General features: G+C 42.6%; 1 protein-coding gene across 5 annotated transcripts in view; it reads right to left on the bottom strand.

The window, feature by feature from the left end:
• eml1 (EMAP like 1) overlaps window positions 1–18,152 on the bottom strand; it is a 52,125-nt gene extending 33,973 nt beyond the window's left edge. For 3 of the 5 annotated variants that reach the window (XM_031758223.2, XM_039603215.1, XM_031758224.2), the window contains exon 1: window positions 6,202–6,823. In XM_031758223.2, coding sequence (XP_031614083.2) covers window positions 6,202–6,268 — 67 coding nt within the window. In that variant the 5' untranslated portion in view covers window positions 6,269–6,823. Of the gene's footprint in view, window positions 1–6,201; window positions 6,824–14,851; window positions 14,924–18,002 lie in introns of those variants that run through there. The other 2 variants (XM_039603216.1, XM_039603217.1) reach the window with 2 other exon arrangements.

The raw sequence follows: 18,152 nt of genomic DNA, 5'->3' as shown, positions 1-18,152 counted from the left end.
CATATACACATACCAGCGTGCAGATTATCTGTGCTGGAAATAATTTGCATAGTAACTTAATTTAAATACCTTTATGTTTTTGTGTAACATCCAGATTAAAGAATACGTAACCAAATCCTTTGTGCATTATATCTCTCTGATTGGGAACAACAGCCTTAGGAATACTTTGAGCATGAAGCAAAAACTAAAAATAATGCCACATCTTTGGGATTTTGCTGACCTGAGTGATTTATTAGTGGTCACCCTCCCCCACAGGTAAAATTCTGCGCTCTGCTGAGCACATGTAGTGCTACAGTGCAGATTGAGAGCATCCTACTCACTGATGGAGTACATGATCTTGTTTCTGGCACTTTTTAGGGGTATTTTTACGCATCCCTGACATACCGTTCAAGGACTCATGCTTGCCTGCGTGCTTCCTGTACTGACATTGGAAGGTTATGCATGCACATGTGCACGCTGAACCTGAAAACGGACACATAGCCACTCATACACAACCACAAGCGCATACATAACAGAGAGCAGTACTCTGCCAGAAGCATTAGTGAGATGCACATGCACATATACACGCAGTCAGTGTATATATTTAGCACAGGAACTCACACGGTCCTGCTTTACATGCCTGATTGTTTTAGTAGGTCATGAGATGAGGCTGCTTGGATGTGTGTCAGTGGAGGAAAAGAGAAGAATGGTAGACAGAGAAGAGAGGAAACACTTGACAAAAATGGCAATCTAATTCCTAGTTGCTCTCCATGAAGCTGCTTCCAGTGACTGTTCTGCTGATCACAAGACAATCATACAACAATATCTGAGCACTTAAAAGAGCCCAACATGTCTCAATAGAAAGGAAAAGCAGGGATAAAGCTATATTTTACTTAGCCTGGAGTCAAAAGAGCTTTCCGTTTTACAGAAGAAAGGAAGTACCCCTGAAAGAAAGTAGTGAAGTAAAGACAGATCTTTAATATACTGGGTACACATATGTTATATTTTCTCCTAACATGATTACAAATCATAATTAGATAAGAAGATATCATGTCTCAAGCACCTTATGTTGTAATATAAAGCAGTTAAATTTGAATTGCACTGAAGTGAAGAAAAATTGCACTCATTGCTGCTATTACTGGATTATAGATGAAACATTTTAAAGCCTAACTGATCAGCGGGTCAACTAAGATAACAAAGGAATAAATTACTGTGTGCCATGCATGTTTCTTTCTTTCATACATAACATCATAGATATACTTTGTACTATTCCTTTGACTTTTAAGGCAGATTTGGCTTTTCATTGACCTCTGCATGTATGCATGTACTCGACAGATGTCAGTAACACGCTATATAACTGGGGGTGGACACATTTGTGCCAAAAATTGCTCAGTGGGATCCTGGCTCGTGGCCTAATCTTCCTCTTCCATGCAGATTTTATACAACATGCTGCAATACGCAGATAAATTCTCCACTGTGCACACAGTGGAGTGCACACTACGGGATGCCATATTTAGAAGTATTTAAGATAGAGATTTCATGAATAGCTGCGTCAAGGCTGCCGTGAAATGAACAGTTCGTACTACACAGGAGGCATGAATTTCTCACAAATCTCAAAAGCAGCTCGATGTAGCTGTAAACGTACAAACATTCAATGACGGTATGTACAGAGCCACTTTTCTTTTTTATCTGTTAGCAGCCAATGTGCCCCTATTCAAGAAAAAAGTGCGAGGCAAAGCTTATCAGGAGAAAAGTGAGAAGAAAACGAGGGAGATAAGGAGTAGAGAGGGGGTGGGGGGGCGGCGTGACTCGTGAGTACTGAAGCCTAAGTGGCCTGGCTCAATATCTGACTGTCTGCAGATTAAAAAAAAACACAAAACAGAAAAGCACTCTGAGCTCCACTTGGGGCACTCGCACAAGATCAAACAAAGAGCATGAGAAAGTCTGACGTAGGGATGAGGGAGAGGGGAAGAGCTCGAGAAGCGAAGGGCAGAAGAGTCAGAGTTTTAGAAATGAAAGAACTCCAGGCGCGCTGGGCTTAGAGCAGAGGGAAAAAACACTAAATAGAGAGTGGTGTGTGTGTGTGTGTGTATGCTCTCACTGACACGGCCATAGGAAATCAATATCAAACTTTGCATGAATCAGCAGCTTTGGACGAGTTAACCCGTTCACGTCGATATTTATTAGACTGCTGCTCCTTTACGCGTAGGGCAGTTACAGATGACTGATGGCACAGAGGCACATAATTTCCTAATACTTTCCTCTTAATGTTTCTACATTGATGTTTTTGTGCAGTTTTATCAGAGTGGAGGAAATTTCCGAGCACAGGTCAGTTTGCAGTGGGTTTTAGTAGGCTTTGATGGATAGTTGGATAGATGGATATGGAGTAATCGAGGAGAAATAAAGGAATAAATAAAGTCAGAATTGAGAAAAGCAGGGAAACTAAAAACATGTAAAAGGTCCATAATTGATACGTAAAAGAGAAATGAAGAAACTACTTGAACTGGCTTTTCAAACGTAAATGGACTCCAGCCGCTCTAACACAAATACATTCACCTCATCCTCCTCTCTGCCATCCCTCCTTGGCTACTGCGGACGGTAACGTGAGCGGGGCTTTAATCCTAATCCCTCTCCACGTGCCATCATCAGTCAGGGTTTGGATGGAGATACCCACAGAGGCACAGCCAAGAGTGGGGGAGACTGGGTGAAGTCATGTCACCTCTGCTGCGTATCAAGATTCCTCCAACAAACATCAAAGCGTTCTCCGTCTTTATTAATTCCCCTCTTCCCCATACACGTCTGCTCCATCCGTCTGCCCTCCTACTAATTCTAACATCCTTATTTTTTCTTATGAACTGTTATCGGGATGTTTTCTTTATGGTTTTTTTTTTGGCTCCAGTCTTTCCTTCTTCGCCCTGCCCCCTCTGTTGCTGGTGTGTTAAGTTGCCAAGGAGCCAATGATGGTTAGGTGAGCACACTCACTGCCAGCGTGGAGCATAGACATAAAGAGACGTTTAATCAGGTTTTATTAGCTCAAAAGATAAACGAACAGGTGATTAATAATTGTTAGAATGGCGATGTTGGACCCTCTGAGATGAACCTCAGCCTGTCATCATCAGTATTATACTGTCGTAAGCGAGCTGGATTTACTGGATTTTAAGGAATCGCATTAACTGATGTTTTAGTCTGGTGGCTTTGGATGTTTTAGCTGTGCCATCTACATGCTGCAGTTTCATGCTGCAGTCAGATTTCTTTTGCTGTGTCAAAATCAGGTTATTAAAGAAATCTAGACCATATGTGTGAATAATGAAGTATGTGCAGGCAAAACAGGAAACCACTGGGACGGCACTTGGAAGTGATGCACAAACACTTACTTAAAATGGGCAAGAACCACACCAGTTTGACTTCAGGACATCGGCAATCTTATTACCAGCCCAAGAAAACAGGCTAATTCAATGTAAACTGTCCTCTTCTGCAGAACTAAGTTGTTTGAAATGAGATTTTTAAAAGGAAAAAAAAAGGATTCACGTCCTTCTTCACCTGTGTGTGATGAAAGTGTAATGGCGCTAATTTTCATTTAGCCTGAGATAGCCCTGAGCTCCCGAGGACAAAGCGTGCAGCCTGAACGCGTTTCTGCAGTTTAGCTGACCTAGTCTCTGAACATTAGTCTGGTTGGATGCTCCACAACACACGGGCCAGAGAAATGGAAAAAAAAAAGAGGGGAATGAATGACATCATTGACTTTTGCTGATCTGGGTTCAGCTGGACGGCAGAAGCAGAGCAGCATGATGTCATTTTGGCCTACAGGACCAAACAAAGCCCACAGTGGCCGAGCAGATGTGTGAGTACACTCCATACACACAACAGATCCAACTTGGACCGCCACAAACACAGATTTATTTTCTCTTTTTTTGGGGTTTAAAGTGAAACTCATGCACTAAGCGGACTGTCAAAACAACAAACAAGATGCTGCTTCCTCAGTTTGTGTGTGCGTTTGTGTAGCGAGGCAGAGAGAGAAAGCAAGAAGGTAGAGGTCGGAAAATCCCTGGCAACAGCCTCTGAGCGGCATGTCTTACTTCACAGACATCCCTTCAGAAAATTAACATGAACAACCTTGCGGACAACTTGAATCTGCTCACGGTCATGACTTGGCAAAATGTGCAGCATGAAGAGAGGGGAAAAAAAAATCATTTAGCATGGAGTAACTCAAGTCAGTGAAGTGGTAATGTGGTGCAGCTGTCCATCACACTTTTTCACCCGTCACTAAAACTAAACCTAGAGTCTGACACATCAGAAAAGCTGTACCTGCCACTGCTATAAAGGTCAGGCAATTCCTAGGAGGAAACTGCAGGCCTCCTGTTCTTCTACACTCGCTGCTACACCTGTTTTTCAGGTCAGTCCAACCAAACCAATGTCTGTTCTTATCACTGGCACTGACGGCCCTTTACTCATCACACAGGAATGACCAGGAAACATTCGAGCATTTACAAACTAGATTCGGCCTGATGCCTCGTCTTTTTTCACATATCCTTGTTCCTTATTATTCCCTGTGACTGTAGCACCATTTTTAATCAGTCTCCTATTTTGCACTAGGGCTTCATTATTCTGCTTCTGTGAGTTCAAAGGATTTTGTATTACATACTTATGTGCTTTGTTTTATCCAACAGCTGGTTTTGTTATGCTTGATTTGATCATTTTTGTAACCCTGTAATGGTGCCCAGTTTTCCTCCAAGTCTTATAAAAGGACTTCCTGAGGGTAAACAGGGGAAAAAGAAAACACATTTATGGATGAAGATGCCTTTCTTCTCCACTCGATACCCTTCTCTTACCCCTTTTTACCCCCCTCTTTGTCTGTATCTAAGCTGCTGTGGCTGGCTATAAATTTAATAAAGGAAATCCATACGGGGTGAAAGCTTTTAAGTAGTTTCACCTCATCAGTTATGCATTAAAATACTGAGGCGACCAGTAACCCTGGCGGGACATACGTCAGTGCAATTCCACACCTCTGATTTGCTCTGTTGGCCAGTGGTATTCCCCTCATCTCACTGATTGCTGGTGCTTACACAGCACAGTAAATATTATTGATTTTCTCATTATCCACCAATGGCAATTATGTTACTCCATCCTTCAGCAGTGATAGCTCACGCTGACTAAACACGACGTCACAGTCACTGCTACGGACAAGCACAACAAAAGAGGATGAAGTGAGTGTTCCCTCTTTCCATGTGATTAACATTTTAAAGCACATGTTAGTAACAACAACAAAACAGTGTGGTTTAAACCCCCTCTGCTGCTCCCTATCACACACACAGGTTGTGTTGGGGATAATCCCCTTATGTGTGTGTCACTGTAGTTGGTACACACCAGCAGTGACGCTATGAACAAACTGAGCCGTACAGTGAAATTGCTTTGGAAAACAGGACATTATTAAAAAGAAAAACTACCCTGTTGTACTGGGATAAATGCAAGCATCACTTAAAGTATGCTGTCAATACATAAACTGAGCATACATCTCACACAAGGGCTCAGTCGTCAAGAAGAATGGGCGCTTCTTGGAAATGAATCCTAATATTGATGTGTCATGCTGCTCTTCGCTCTTCCCTGAGTCACCCTCTCCCACCCATATCATTATCAGCCTGAAGTACGGTTTCTCCCTGTGCCAGCAAATAAATCACGTTACAGCAGACGAGCAGGAGTGTCCTGTTCTGTCACACCAGTGTGTCTCATTCTGCAAACTGCAGAATATGTACACAGTGTATACATTCATAACAAACCCTTCATCACATCGAGCAGAGCCGGGGCAGCGCTGTGAGCAAAGGACTGTTTCTCATCCTCCCTTCCTCTTTGTTTATTAGCTCTCTCCTGATGGAGGCTGTTGACTTCACCCCGGCCTTGATTTCAAACACTTCCTGTTAAATCTGCAGTGCTTTTAGTTTTTCTTTCATCCTGTAAATGTCAACCCAGGAGCGCCTGCTTTGACTTAAACATCCGTCTGTTTGACAGTAAGTCTAGTGATTAATCAATTGAAGAGCATCCAGATCTAAACAAATAATGGAAAATGTTATAGTTTAACAAAAAACCCCAGCTCATGTCTGCAACATCTAACGCCTCTGCAGGGTGTCAAGTCACACCAGTCAGCTGGTGACATGTCAAATCCAGAAAGCAGCATGCAGTTCATAGTAGAAAGGGATGGGAGTATATGAAGGGTTAGTTTAGTTTTACCGTTGCAGAACTGTAGCAGTGATGAGGTGTCATATAAACTGCTGTAGCTGGAAAAACCGTCCTCCATTCTCAGCCTCTGCTCGGCACCTCTGTGCTCCCTCTGGTATCCCACCACTCCCTCGCTCCTTCTCTCTCTCTCTGGTGACTCCCCTACTTTAGTTTATCGCTCACTTGGCGTCCAAGGCGCTCCCTCCATTCACTCTGTACGGGTCAGGCTCCCTGGGTGAGTCACCATGGCAACCCATTCACTCCGATTATGTCATGTGAACTCCAGCCCCTCTTCTTTTCCAATCCCCCTCTCTCACAAAAAAAGAAAAGAAAAGTCCTGAACTACAGCAGAAAACACTCCCTGCAGAAGAATGACTGAACAGGGACACAAGTTAAGAGGCTGCCGGTCGGGTTTTTTTTTTTTTTTTTCCCCTGTGATCGTCCTCTCCTTCCCTTCTCCTGGCTCCTCTTGTCCTTATTTCTTCAGGAGAGACAGCTGTGTGTCGTTAGCTCTCGCTGATCTCCAGAAGAAAGAGAGAGAAGGAAGGAAAAAAAAAAAACAGCTTTAAGAGGGCTTGAGCTGACAGCGCAGGCGAGCTCTGGCACAGGCAGCCGCTGTGTATATGTGTGTATGTTTGTGTGTCAGGAGCTGTGTGAGTGTTAAGATAATGCTCGGGACAGCCCAGCCTTCCCCTGTCACACACAGCGTGGACGAGTCAGAGCGCAGGGGGCTGGGCTTGTCAGATACAGCCTCCTCCTCCACCAGCTTTAGTGGGAGCAGAGCGGAGGAGAGGAGGAAAGGGGAGAAGAGAGGACATGGTAGAGAAGGAGACTTCAAGAGAAAGGAGGAATGGCAGGAGAGGAAATAGAGGAAGAAAGAAAGGAGACGGGGAAATATGGAGAAGCAAGGGCAAAGTGGGAGAGGAAATGAGACAAGGGCATTGGGGAGAAGAAAAAAGAGATTAGAAAGGAGGCAGGAGAGAAAAAGAGCTGGAAGAGAAGTCAGCATAGAGCAGCTGGTATGTTATCCTCCTGCTCTCACATGCACAGCAACGTCACATATACTGTATGTGTGAGTACGGAGTCACATGGGGACACACCACAACAAAACCGACGTCACCTCCTCCAAGCGTTTGAGCTGAACCTTGCCAAGGGGATCTCAGCTGTGACTAAACACGATTATCATTCTGTCCTCTGTCCGTCTTATCTGCCCTGCTGCAGACTGCACAGAGACCGAGGGTTCCTTAAAACAAGGACGAGAGGGGGAGAGAATGAAAGGGTGACTATAGGGGATTGAGGAAAGAGAGAAATAAATGGAGGGTAGAGGGGGGAGGAGGAAAAAGAAATTGAGAGGTGCTCGAGGAGGGTGCTGGGTGTAGAAAGAAGGAGCAAATTAAAAAGTGAGCGGGGTGGGAGTTTTGTGAGGGGGGGTACCCTATAGAAAAAAAGAGACACAGAGAGAGGGTTTTGTATGTGCACGAGAGGAGGGGTCTCACTGCATTATTTATAATTCAGGCTTGAAGGGAAAACTAATAAAGCCTAAGAACACAGAGTGTCTGTGGCCTATATTCGTGTCGGAAACACTTCCCCCATTTTTTTTCGCCGAGATCACAAGGCAAAGCCGACAAAAGTCACACAAAGGCAGGGAAGCTCTAAAGAGAGCAGAGGGGTGAGCCCATACGTGATGTTTTTCATAGCAATCCAGAACATGTGATACTATCAGTCAATGTGATGCTCTGTTGGTGCAGGTACCTGTCACAATATCTCTGGTTTAAAGGTGACCTTGCTAGATTTGACCTTTTAAAAGGAGGATGAAAGGCATGCAGTGATCAGTTTACGGTTTGAGGCCCTCCACGGCATCGACCTCGGGGAAAACATTGCACTCGGCTTCACTTATTACACAATAACATCGAGCCCACGGCAGATCGACTAAGCTCACCAGCAGACAGGATTATGCAAGGAAACAAGGTACTCTTTGTAGGCCTGTGCTGCATTTTCACTCTTTATTCGCAAGAATGTTACAATATAAAAACTCTCACCTTTGCACTGTCTTCAGTTAATATTCTTATCAACAACCACAGAATATAACTGTGCACCCAGCTGTCCTGCATTAATATAAAATGTGTATTTTTAGTCCTGAATAGTGCAACATCCAGTGTTTTGATTGAGATAAAACAGGGAATTCCTTGCAGTTCCTGCTAGAAGAACAAGCAAAACATGCACAGTAAACACCCTTTGTGCTTTGTTCTGAAAGACTGCAGGTCACAGTGGTGTTTTGTCTGAAGGGGCTCAGATTATGGTAAATCCCATTGTAGCATCTCACTGCAGGGTCTGATGTGGGATCTAGATTAGAGGGTCTGGTTTTATGTGTATCTGTCTCTCTGTGCATATGCTTGTGCCAGAGGAGAGTATATACCCTCCAAAATCCTGCCCCATGGGGCTCTTGACCCCACCTACAACTCAGAGGGTGGCAGGTGGTGAAGTGTGCTGGTGCTGCTGCTCCATCCCTTTTCAGTCCATTGCTCCCACCCTCACTGCCCACCAGTGAACCACTTGTAAGACAAGCGGGACAGTGCTGCACTTACTGTGAGGCTATTCCGCTTCTATTAACAAATACTGTGTGTGCACGGCCCCTAAAAAACACAATCTGTGCAGTCAGTTAGACATGCAAACAACAAAACCTGACAAACAGGAGGATTTATCAGCTAAATATTTTTAGTTCATGTTTTTTTTTAGGTAGCTACACTTCATAAACTGTGTAGAAGTTAGCCCTCTGGGTCTGAAAAATTAAGCCACTGTGTAATTGTCTTAAACCTGTATTCTATTTATTGGCCAGCAGGGGGCGACACATGTAGCTGCAAAAATTAAAAAGTTATACTGAATAAAACAATATATTATTAGAACACATGAATTCTGATCATCATTAGAGACAGAAAGGAGGATTATCCAGGACAGACTCGTTACAAGTTATTAATAAAAAGCACGCTGGTGCACAGTCTTAGCCACCCCTCATCACATACGATTTCAAAACACGAAAATGCTCTTTTCAAGGCATTATAACAAGCTAGTGGGTAAAAAGATATACATATATATTTTCTACTGCCTGTTTATCAACTGGAAGCCATACCGAGAGTTAGCAGCTCAACAGACAGGAGCTGGTGGAGAACAACAACTGAGCCAAAAAGGTGAAAACAAGACTTACAATCGTTGCGTGGCGAGAAACATAACTCCAAACTATGTGCCAAGATTTTGCTTTATGCCATTAGCTGGATGTGTAAGGAATTAAGTGTTATTTAACTGTTAGCCATAACAACTTAAAAAAGCGATGATACCTTTGTGTTGTGGTCAGCTGTTTTTATTGCCCCCTAGTGGCCAAGAAACAAAAGCATAAACCACAGATTTACTCTAATTGCTACTGCTTTTTTTTGCCTTCTTTAATCCTTTCTTTCATTATCCTTACTTTCTTTTTATTCCATAATAATACTATACTGTTGGGTACACGGTAGTTCAGTGGAAAATTAGGGGAATGCATGGTAGTTTTAAAGCACATGCTCAACTTTCTTTGCATGATGCATTTAACAGGGGTTAGCGTCATTTGTTTAAAAGCACTTTTAACTTGGCAGCTTGGCATCAGGCCTGTAGTTCTCCATTGCTTTCTCAACTGGCTCTGTTTTTACTGCTTTTGTTCCCATGAGGCACTTGAAGGTCACATTCAACATTTAGCTGCTGTTCATTTTTTAAAACGTATTTTTGTTTCAGAAAGAAAAAAGAAACTGCTGACATTTTTTTTTCAACAGATGATCAGTCAGTCTGTCAGTGGGCCAGGATTATACACAATCAAATCCAGAGCTGAAGAGGAAACAAGGTCAATCCTCTGCATGATCCAGCCACCATCTGTGTGTCTGTCCTGGTTATTGGGCTGCTTTGTGCTTTACACCACGAATTATTTCAACCTGGGCTCCCACTGATTTATATAAACACAGAGTTTAAACAAAGCCTATGGACACATGTAGGATCAGGTTTCCCACATTTTTTTAAGGCCAGCTAAAGACCATACACACATCTTAGCGATTGTGCTTTTGGGCTGCAGCTTTGAGGGTTGTTCCAGCTATAATGGTTAAACATTACAGTCCACCTCTATCAAGTACAATTTTTAACCTATCCTTTTTTTTTAATATACAAAGGTTGACTAGCTACTTTTTCACATGGAAAGAGGAGAAGTGTTAAATCTAAAATGTAAATGTAGCAGCAGGTAGCAAAGGTCAGCCAATATGAGCTTGTGCCAAGGAGAAGATGAGCCAAAAGGAAAGAGTGAGCATAAAACCCTCCGCATGAAACGAGTGTTTCTCATTTACTTCCGTGGTTGTGAGAACATTTGGCTCTTTAGCTGTTGTGTTAACTCATCATCCCACAGTGGAAGTGACAGCAAAATACTGCAGGTTTTCATTTCGAAGAGATCTGTTGGTGCGCAGCCATAAATATGGCTCACAGATGACACGCATAAAATGTGGTTCAGACATTCATGGTCGCCAGAGAATGAATATGTGAGTCATGACTTTTACAATCTCTTGTCTTGTCCTTCTTGCGTGACAAGCTGGTTTACAAATGAATGAAAATAACAGTCTCAAACACCTCAACAGATACTCATAATTCCCTGAGGATGTCTTAGTCTATCGCTTAACCTTAACCTGCTCTCGTCCCATCAACACAGCCACATTTTAAATCGTACAGTGATTTAACTCCTGCCTTGCTTTGTGCTGTGCTAGTGGCAACTGTTGGCATACCGAGACGGTAACTAGGGTTAGCATGTGGTCAAGCAGGTATAAACTGGCTAAACTGCATGTTAGCAGTGCTGCTGATGCAGAGTCTCCAGCATGGCTTTTTTGAATAAACAGAGAAACAAAGATTGAAACAATTAATTTATCTTTATGTTCACTGCTCAAAAAACTAAAGGAAAGCTTTGGAAACACACCAGATCTCAATGGGAACCCCCCCCCAGAAACCCCCCCCAGAAAACAAAAATCTAAGTTGTGTCGTATGGATCGAAACATAATGTCCCAGAGCTGTTCTATTGGATTTAAATTAGGTGAGTGTGGGGGCCAGTCAATGGTATCAATTCCTATATCCTCCAGGAACTGCCTGCATACTCTCGCCACATGAGGCTGAGCAATGCTGTGTTGATGGGTTAAGTTCCTTCTACAGCCCTGTCCAGCTCTTGTAGAGTAACTGCCTGTCTCTGGAATCTCCTCCGTGCTCTCGAGACTGTGCTGAGGGACACAAGTAACCTTCTGGCAATGGCACATGTGCCATCCTGGAGGAGTTGGACTACCTGCGCAACCTCTGTAGGGTCCAGGTATCACCTCATGCTACCAGTGGTGACACTGACCCTAGTCAAATCTAAAACTAGTGAAAAAACAGTCAAAAAGGAGGATGAGGAAAACAAAAATTCCAGTGGCCTCAACCTGTAAAACCACCTGTTTTCAATGACCAGATCACTATCCCACAGCTTTAACTGATTTGATGCTATAGTCTGATTAAAAAAAAAGTTCCTTTATATTTCTTTAGTAGTGTACTTTTTCTTGAACTACAATGTCAATATTTCCCCTCTAGGAACTTAAAAAATCACATCCTCTGTCCTGTAATATCTTGGCCTGTTTGATATCTTATAAAATCAGTGTCACCACTGATGCACCTAAATGACGAGCAGTTACTCTCCATGACTGACAGGCTTACTCTTTTTAATAACTGTCTGCATGGGAGCAGAGATAAATTGAGTGTGAGAGGGAATAGCAAATCAGCCGAGAGTCTGTTGAAAATACATCATCCCCCACATGCTGGGAAAAAAATAAGCTGTCATTTCTAATACATTCTTAACAGAAGAGCCTCTGAGTGCAGAATAAAACATATTTTATGACACTTAATTATGAACTATGGTACCCGTGTGTCGGGCATTATTAGCTTCAAGGGCTGCCTACATGGTACTGCATATCTCGGTGATTTCAGCTGATGTTTCATTTATCAAGGTCCAGCCCGACAGACCGACAGAGAGAACGGCAGATAGTTTAGTTTAACCCTGTCAGATCAACAAGAATTTGCAAGGATGAGCCATTGTTAAGAGTTTCTGTTATCATGAATTATGTGGTAGAAATGTGACCTAGATTCAGCAGGAGGGTGGGTGGGGGATCCAGAGTGTTAGCAGCTCTATTTGAGAAAGCCTGCATCACATAGATTATGAGGACATATACTGTTTTAAAATACACAACTTGACACATTCACAGTTACCTATCCTGATAAAGCAGTTCCCTCCCCTGCCATAGAAATTGCATCATCACTGCATGAAGCTAGAGACCGGTATGCAAATGTATGCCACAGACACCAGTGCCTCCTGTGACGATGCTAGTGTGGCTAACACTGTTAGAGATGAATATCCTGCAGTAAGCAATTGGAGCCATCTGCTTTTGCTAAAATTAAATATTTCATTCAATTGTCCTCTGAAGACAGTCGGCTCGCAAATGTTGCAAACATAACAGAGAGGAGCATGGCTAAATCAAATAGCAGCCACACAGCATAGTGCACTCCTGTGAGCCACACAAGCAGCAGCAGTGCCAAATTATGATGTTAGCATTCAGGAAAACTGGGTCACCACTTGTGTTTTAATGCACTCCTTTCGTCATGAACTCTTAACAGCATTACTCATGTTCAAATCCACTGCCAGTCTCTGTAATGTCCACAGAGCCTTGCATTTATTTACACAGATTTACAAGAAAGTAGGAGTTGTGGGGATGTGTTTTGTTAGTCAGTGTTAATGCATTTTATTTATATTAATAGATTAACTGCAAGCCTAGATGCTGTGCTGGAGCTACAGTCAATGCAGGCCAATCTGTTTTAACCTTTAAATATAGGTAAAGAAAGGTAAAGGTCAAGAAAATATTAATAGGGCAACAAACATATAGAGCACAAGTATTTATGTGTGCTGTCTCCTTCTCTGTTCAGCAGATGTAATCTTGATCAGTGCTTTCCAACAATAATACACAGCTCAGTGTAATCTGACACTGAGTCGAGCTTTACAAGTGTTCATAGTGTGCAGCTGTAAAATCAGGAAGTGCTTTTAAAGCCAAAGCTTAACTCAACAGATTTGTCATTTTTTTATTTTCCACACATTTTCAACTTTTATACAAACATAACCTCCAACAGAACCTTTGGATGTAGACCATAAATACCATCATTATTGCTTTTAGCACGTACAGTAGCACATAAGCATCATATCGGTGCTGTGTGTTTTTCATTTCTCTCAATAAGCACAAGAGAAAAGTTTGGAAGACAGTTTAAAAATAAGTAAGGATCTTTAGATACATTTTATGTTAAATACAGATGTAGATTAAAGTTTTCATACACGGTTAAGATGAAAAACTCACCTTTGGTTTAGAGTAACCAATGTGATGAACAGCTAATGCAGTTTGGGGTTTACAGTGCACACAGTTTACACCTCCTTCAATATCTAAACTCTCATTTTGGATAAAGAAAAACCTTTAAAGAAAAAAATCTTAATGTGGATGAAAGGAAAGATGTATAAGTAAACTGAAAGAGGACACTGCTTTTCTTCCAGGATGAAAGAGGCATCCTCAATAGAGATCCTAACTGTGTGGAGAAGAGAATTGAATTTTCACTAAACACGCTTTGAGACACCTTTGAGAGGACTGATATGAGCTGAAAGAGGGAAGAAAAAAGCAGATGATCTGAGCGGAAAAAAGTGTGAAAAGAGGAGAATTTGATCTTCCGCTACAACGTTATGAAATTCATAACATCACGACACCCTTTAAAATCATACTGTGGGTATTACCTGAGCCTTCATTGCTTCTTGTCAACCTTTGATACCTCTTCCCGCCTCCTCCCCAACCCTGCCTGACCCCATCGCCTTCACACTAATGATGGTATGGAAGTGGGAAAGAAGGTTTATAAACCAGACTGACTTCTATAAATCTAATCTATATGTTAATGAGGCATAATTCGGACACAGAGGTAGAACAGGATTGGTGTAATTCAATGGACTGCAATCCATGAAAGTCTTTGCAACCGTTGCCGTGCGGGGCCATTAAAAATCAGCAAAGAGCCCCGTGCAGGTCAGTGGGAGGGATTGAAATTCATCAGCTTTCTACTACTGTGAAAATTGTTCCATTCATCTAAAGGACAGGAATCTAAATCCACCTCATCACCACCATGAAAACCCAGCAGCGCTGTGGTGCGTAATATGGACACACACTGTGTATCCAAGAGTGTTCGGAGCTGTGTGTTCTCTCAAGCAACGACAACATTAATCAAATCTGACTCGGCCGCTGAAACACCCATCCACTCCCTCCCCCCATTTCCTGAACAACCAACTCTGGCTCTCTCTTTCTCTCTCCTTCGCTCATGCACCACCCTCAACAGCCGTATACTACAACTCTCTGATGTCTGTCTTTCCACTCTGCGTTTTTTTGTAACAACTTTTGTGTTCATTGGTCTTGAATCGAATGATTTTTCGCTGAACCTGCTGGTCAATCCTTTACTGTCCCTTTTAAAGTCACTGCATTGCAGTTCTTCTTCACTTCAGCCTTAAATAACCTCGGCTAAAGTACGCCTCTGCTGCTCGAGACTTTATGGTAATTCGTGGCAGGAAACTCACTCAGAACTGCAGGTCATTGCTCCGAAGCCCACATGACAAATGAACCAAGAAAAAGGTTCCACATCAGCAGAGCCACTTGTCCTCATATTCAGGGCACAGATGGAGGTCTGACGTCAGGGAGTCGTGCATGACGCAATCTTCAACTGTCATCTGCATTTCTGAACACACACACACACACAGAGACACACACTCTAACAAGCTTCCCACTCCCCACAAAGACATGCACGCTCAAGAGCGTCCAGGTATACAGCATCTAATGTGGCTGGATGCTCAACATTTTCTGTCACTTTCTCTTTCTGTCCCCAAAAGTCTCAGTTAGGTGACACACAGCAGCCGGAGCTGCTTTTCAGATATATTCTTTGTTCCATTTTATTTCACTTTCCCAGCCCCATAAAACGGGGCTGAACTCGCCACCTTTTATGACCCTTTGCTTTTACTTTATTCTACGACAACTACCGCAGCCACTCATTCAGCATACCAATACTGCCACCTGTAGGACAGTAGTAGGACTACAACTATTAGTTGTAGGCAAGTATTAACACACAGAAAAAAGGAAAATCAAATTGATTATCAGCCGTTATGTTTTGTGATTGCGTCACTTTGCAACACGAGGACTGTTTTCATTAGACATTTTGACATGTGACAGCAGTACCACTTAATTCTGCATTAAGTACCTCATCTTAGTTGTTATACACTGAAAAAAAGAACATGTTGGATTTACTTAATTCAATAGTGGATGATTGAAACATGTTTAGATGAAGTAAAGTGAGCTCTTGGAATATTTTAATCCTTCACAATTTTGTCATTTTATCTCAACACTATTCAGTAACTTTTACCCCAATAGTACTTGGTCACTTAAATACTACATGTTGTCTTCATATTACACAATGTTCAACAAAGTCTAGAGTCTGGTTAACATAAAAATTGAATGGATTTACAACTACTATCCTCCTATCTTTATCTGGGTTGCAGGAGGGGCTGGGGCATAACCCCGAAGTGATAGGTTAAGAGGAAGGGTACACCCTGGACAGTCTATCACATAGAGACAAGCAACCATTTGCACTCTTTGCTCACAATCTGGAATCACCAACTAACCTAACTCTAATAACTGCATGACTTTTAACTGTGGGAGGAAACCAGAATACCCAGAGAGAACCCACTGCAAATCAGCCAGAAAGTGGATTTGAACCCGGGACCCACACATATCGTGCATATCATGTAGTTTCTACACTATATAGTTACACTTAACTTTAAAGCATGAGCAAGATGCTTACATAAATCCAAGAGATGGCCCAGCTATGGACAAAAAAAGCAAGATACAACCTTAATATGTCATCAGACCATCTAAGAGAGTCAGACTGTTGTTATGTGTTGACTGTGGTTGTGGATGTGAGATTGCGTGGTCGTTTACCACACATGCCTGTGAGAAAACCCACGCATGCACATAGATAACATGCAACAAGATGACCACAAGGTTCAGATCCATGGTGTCCCCAAAACTAACTAATGAGGATTAAGAAATACATTTTAATCATCAGTACAAGCCATACTTTAAATGCACACATGTGATATTACTCAGGCATGAATACATAATGTGCATTTCTTTAAGGAGTTTGTTTACAGAAACTGAACTCGAACGCGTCCCTATATCAGACTCACTGACCATTAGGCTGCTGTTTTAAACTGTTTATTTCTCCAAGTGCTGTTTCCTAAACACCGCTTCCTACAGATAACATCTTCATTCCCAGACATGCGTGCACCATTGTTTTGTCATCTTTGCACACAAACATCTGCTCTTGAAACAGGCCTGTTTAAAATATGAAACACATGTTTAACTAAACCTAAAAATTGCACTACAAAGATTTCAAAAAGATACAGAATGTGTGGATAAAAGGTTTAAATCTTGTGCAAAACATCTGAGTCATTGCCGCGTTTGGAATGAATGAACGAATTTAATATGCACGTGCTGAGCACATTAGTTTTAAACAGCATAAAAACTGGAGTGTAAAGCTGGAAATATAAATCTGCAGCAGAAGCCTTTTAAAGTTATGGAATTTTATTGAGTTATGAAATCAGCAGGACAGAAAGGGCAAAAAAGAAGGAGGGGGGAGGGGTTAAAAATGAATCTGCATTGAAATGAGAGCTTGGAAGTGATTTAGCTTATCAGGCTTGATGCCATTTCCTGGCAAATGCAGTAGGGAATGATATCATAGGATAAGGAGGCGTGGCCACAGTGTGGTCAGCTCTTCATTAAACACAATCACAAAAAATCTTGGCTGCTCATCTCAAAGCTGCAGTTTATATAACTGCAGACTTCAAAGGCTTCTCATTCTGCTGAGTCGCGTTTAATTACACCGAAGAAAGAGTCATGCACGGCCCACAGTGAGAATGGGGGCGTGTGGGGGGGTAGACAGAGGTGAGAATGAAACATGAGTGAGAGAGTGCAGGAGTGAAAGGACCAGACAAGGGGAAAGGCTTCTATTTATAACTGATTGTTTCTGTTGGAAGCAGTAAGGCCTCATCTCTTCTCTTAGCTTGGCTGCACTTGCACAAAATGACCTTTAGCTTAATGCTGTGGCACACATGTAGCACTGGTGTATCCAAACATCCTTCTCACAGGAACAATTGGAGAAACCGACAAAATGCGCAGCTTTGCCGGGACTTCCCTGCCTTAATCCAACCTGACCTTCATCCTCCTCTCTCTCTCCCCTTCCCTGCACATCTCACATTAAAACTTACGGGCAGTCATTCTGCATTATTTTGATGAAACCAAAAGGGAATTCACTCCAAGTTTCCATATAAGGCCTCGAGCTGAACCGGCTCCTCGCTGCAGTTGAATACTTGCTGGGTGAGCTGTCCCAGCAGAGGGTTTAGACTAAAACAGGATGGGCTGAGAAAGACACCCACCCCTCCCCTCCCACTTGCTCCCCCACACACACCACCGCCCCCTTCCTCCCCCTCCCCAACTCCTTCCCCTCCTTCAAATGTACACACAGTGAAAGAAAACAGAGAAGCAAATGCAGATGATACAGAATCCAATTTCCAGACCTGCAAGATGTGCACGTCTCAGATGTGCACTCTCATATATCTCTCTCGAACACATGCGTAAACATTCCCGTACAAAAGTCACGCAGACTCAGGCTCCTCTTACCCATAGGTAGCCCCTCACAGTCAGACATGGCCACAGAGGATCGGGACAGCGTCTTCTCTGGTCAGTTAGGTGTAAGCAGCTGATTTCTTCTTCTCTATTTGTGCCTCCTTCAATGTGTGGTCCAGCTCTTTGCTTTCTACTTTTATCTCT

The sequence above is a fragment of the Oreochromis aureus genome, linkage group 19, assembly GCF_013358895.1.
Source record: "Oreochromis aureus strain Israel breed Guangdong linkage group 19, ZZ_aureus, whole genome shotgun sequence".
NCBI lineage: Eukaryota > Metazoa > Chordata > Actinopteri > Cichliformes > Cichlidae > Oreochromis > Oreochromis aureus.
The sequence above is the reverse complement of the archived record's forward strand: the minus strand, read 5'-3'. Positions and strand labels throughout refer to the sequence as shown.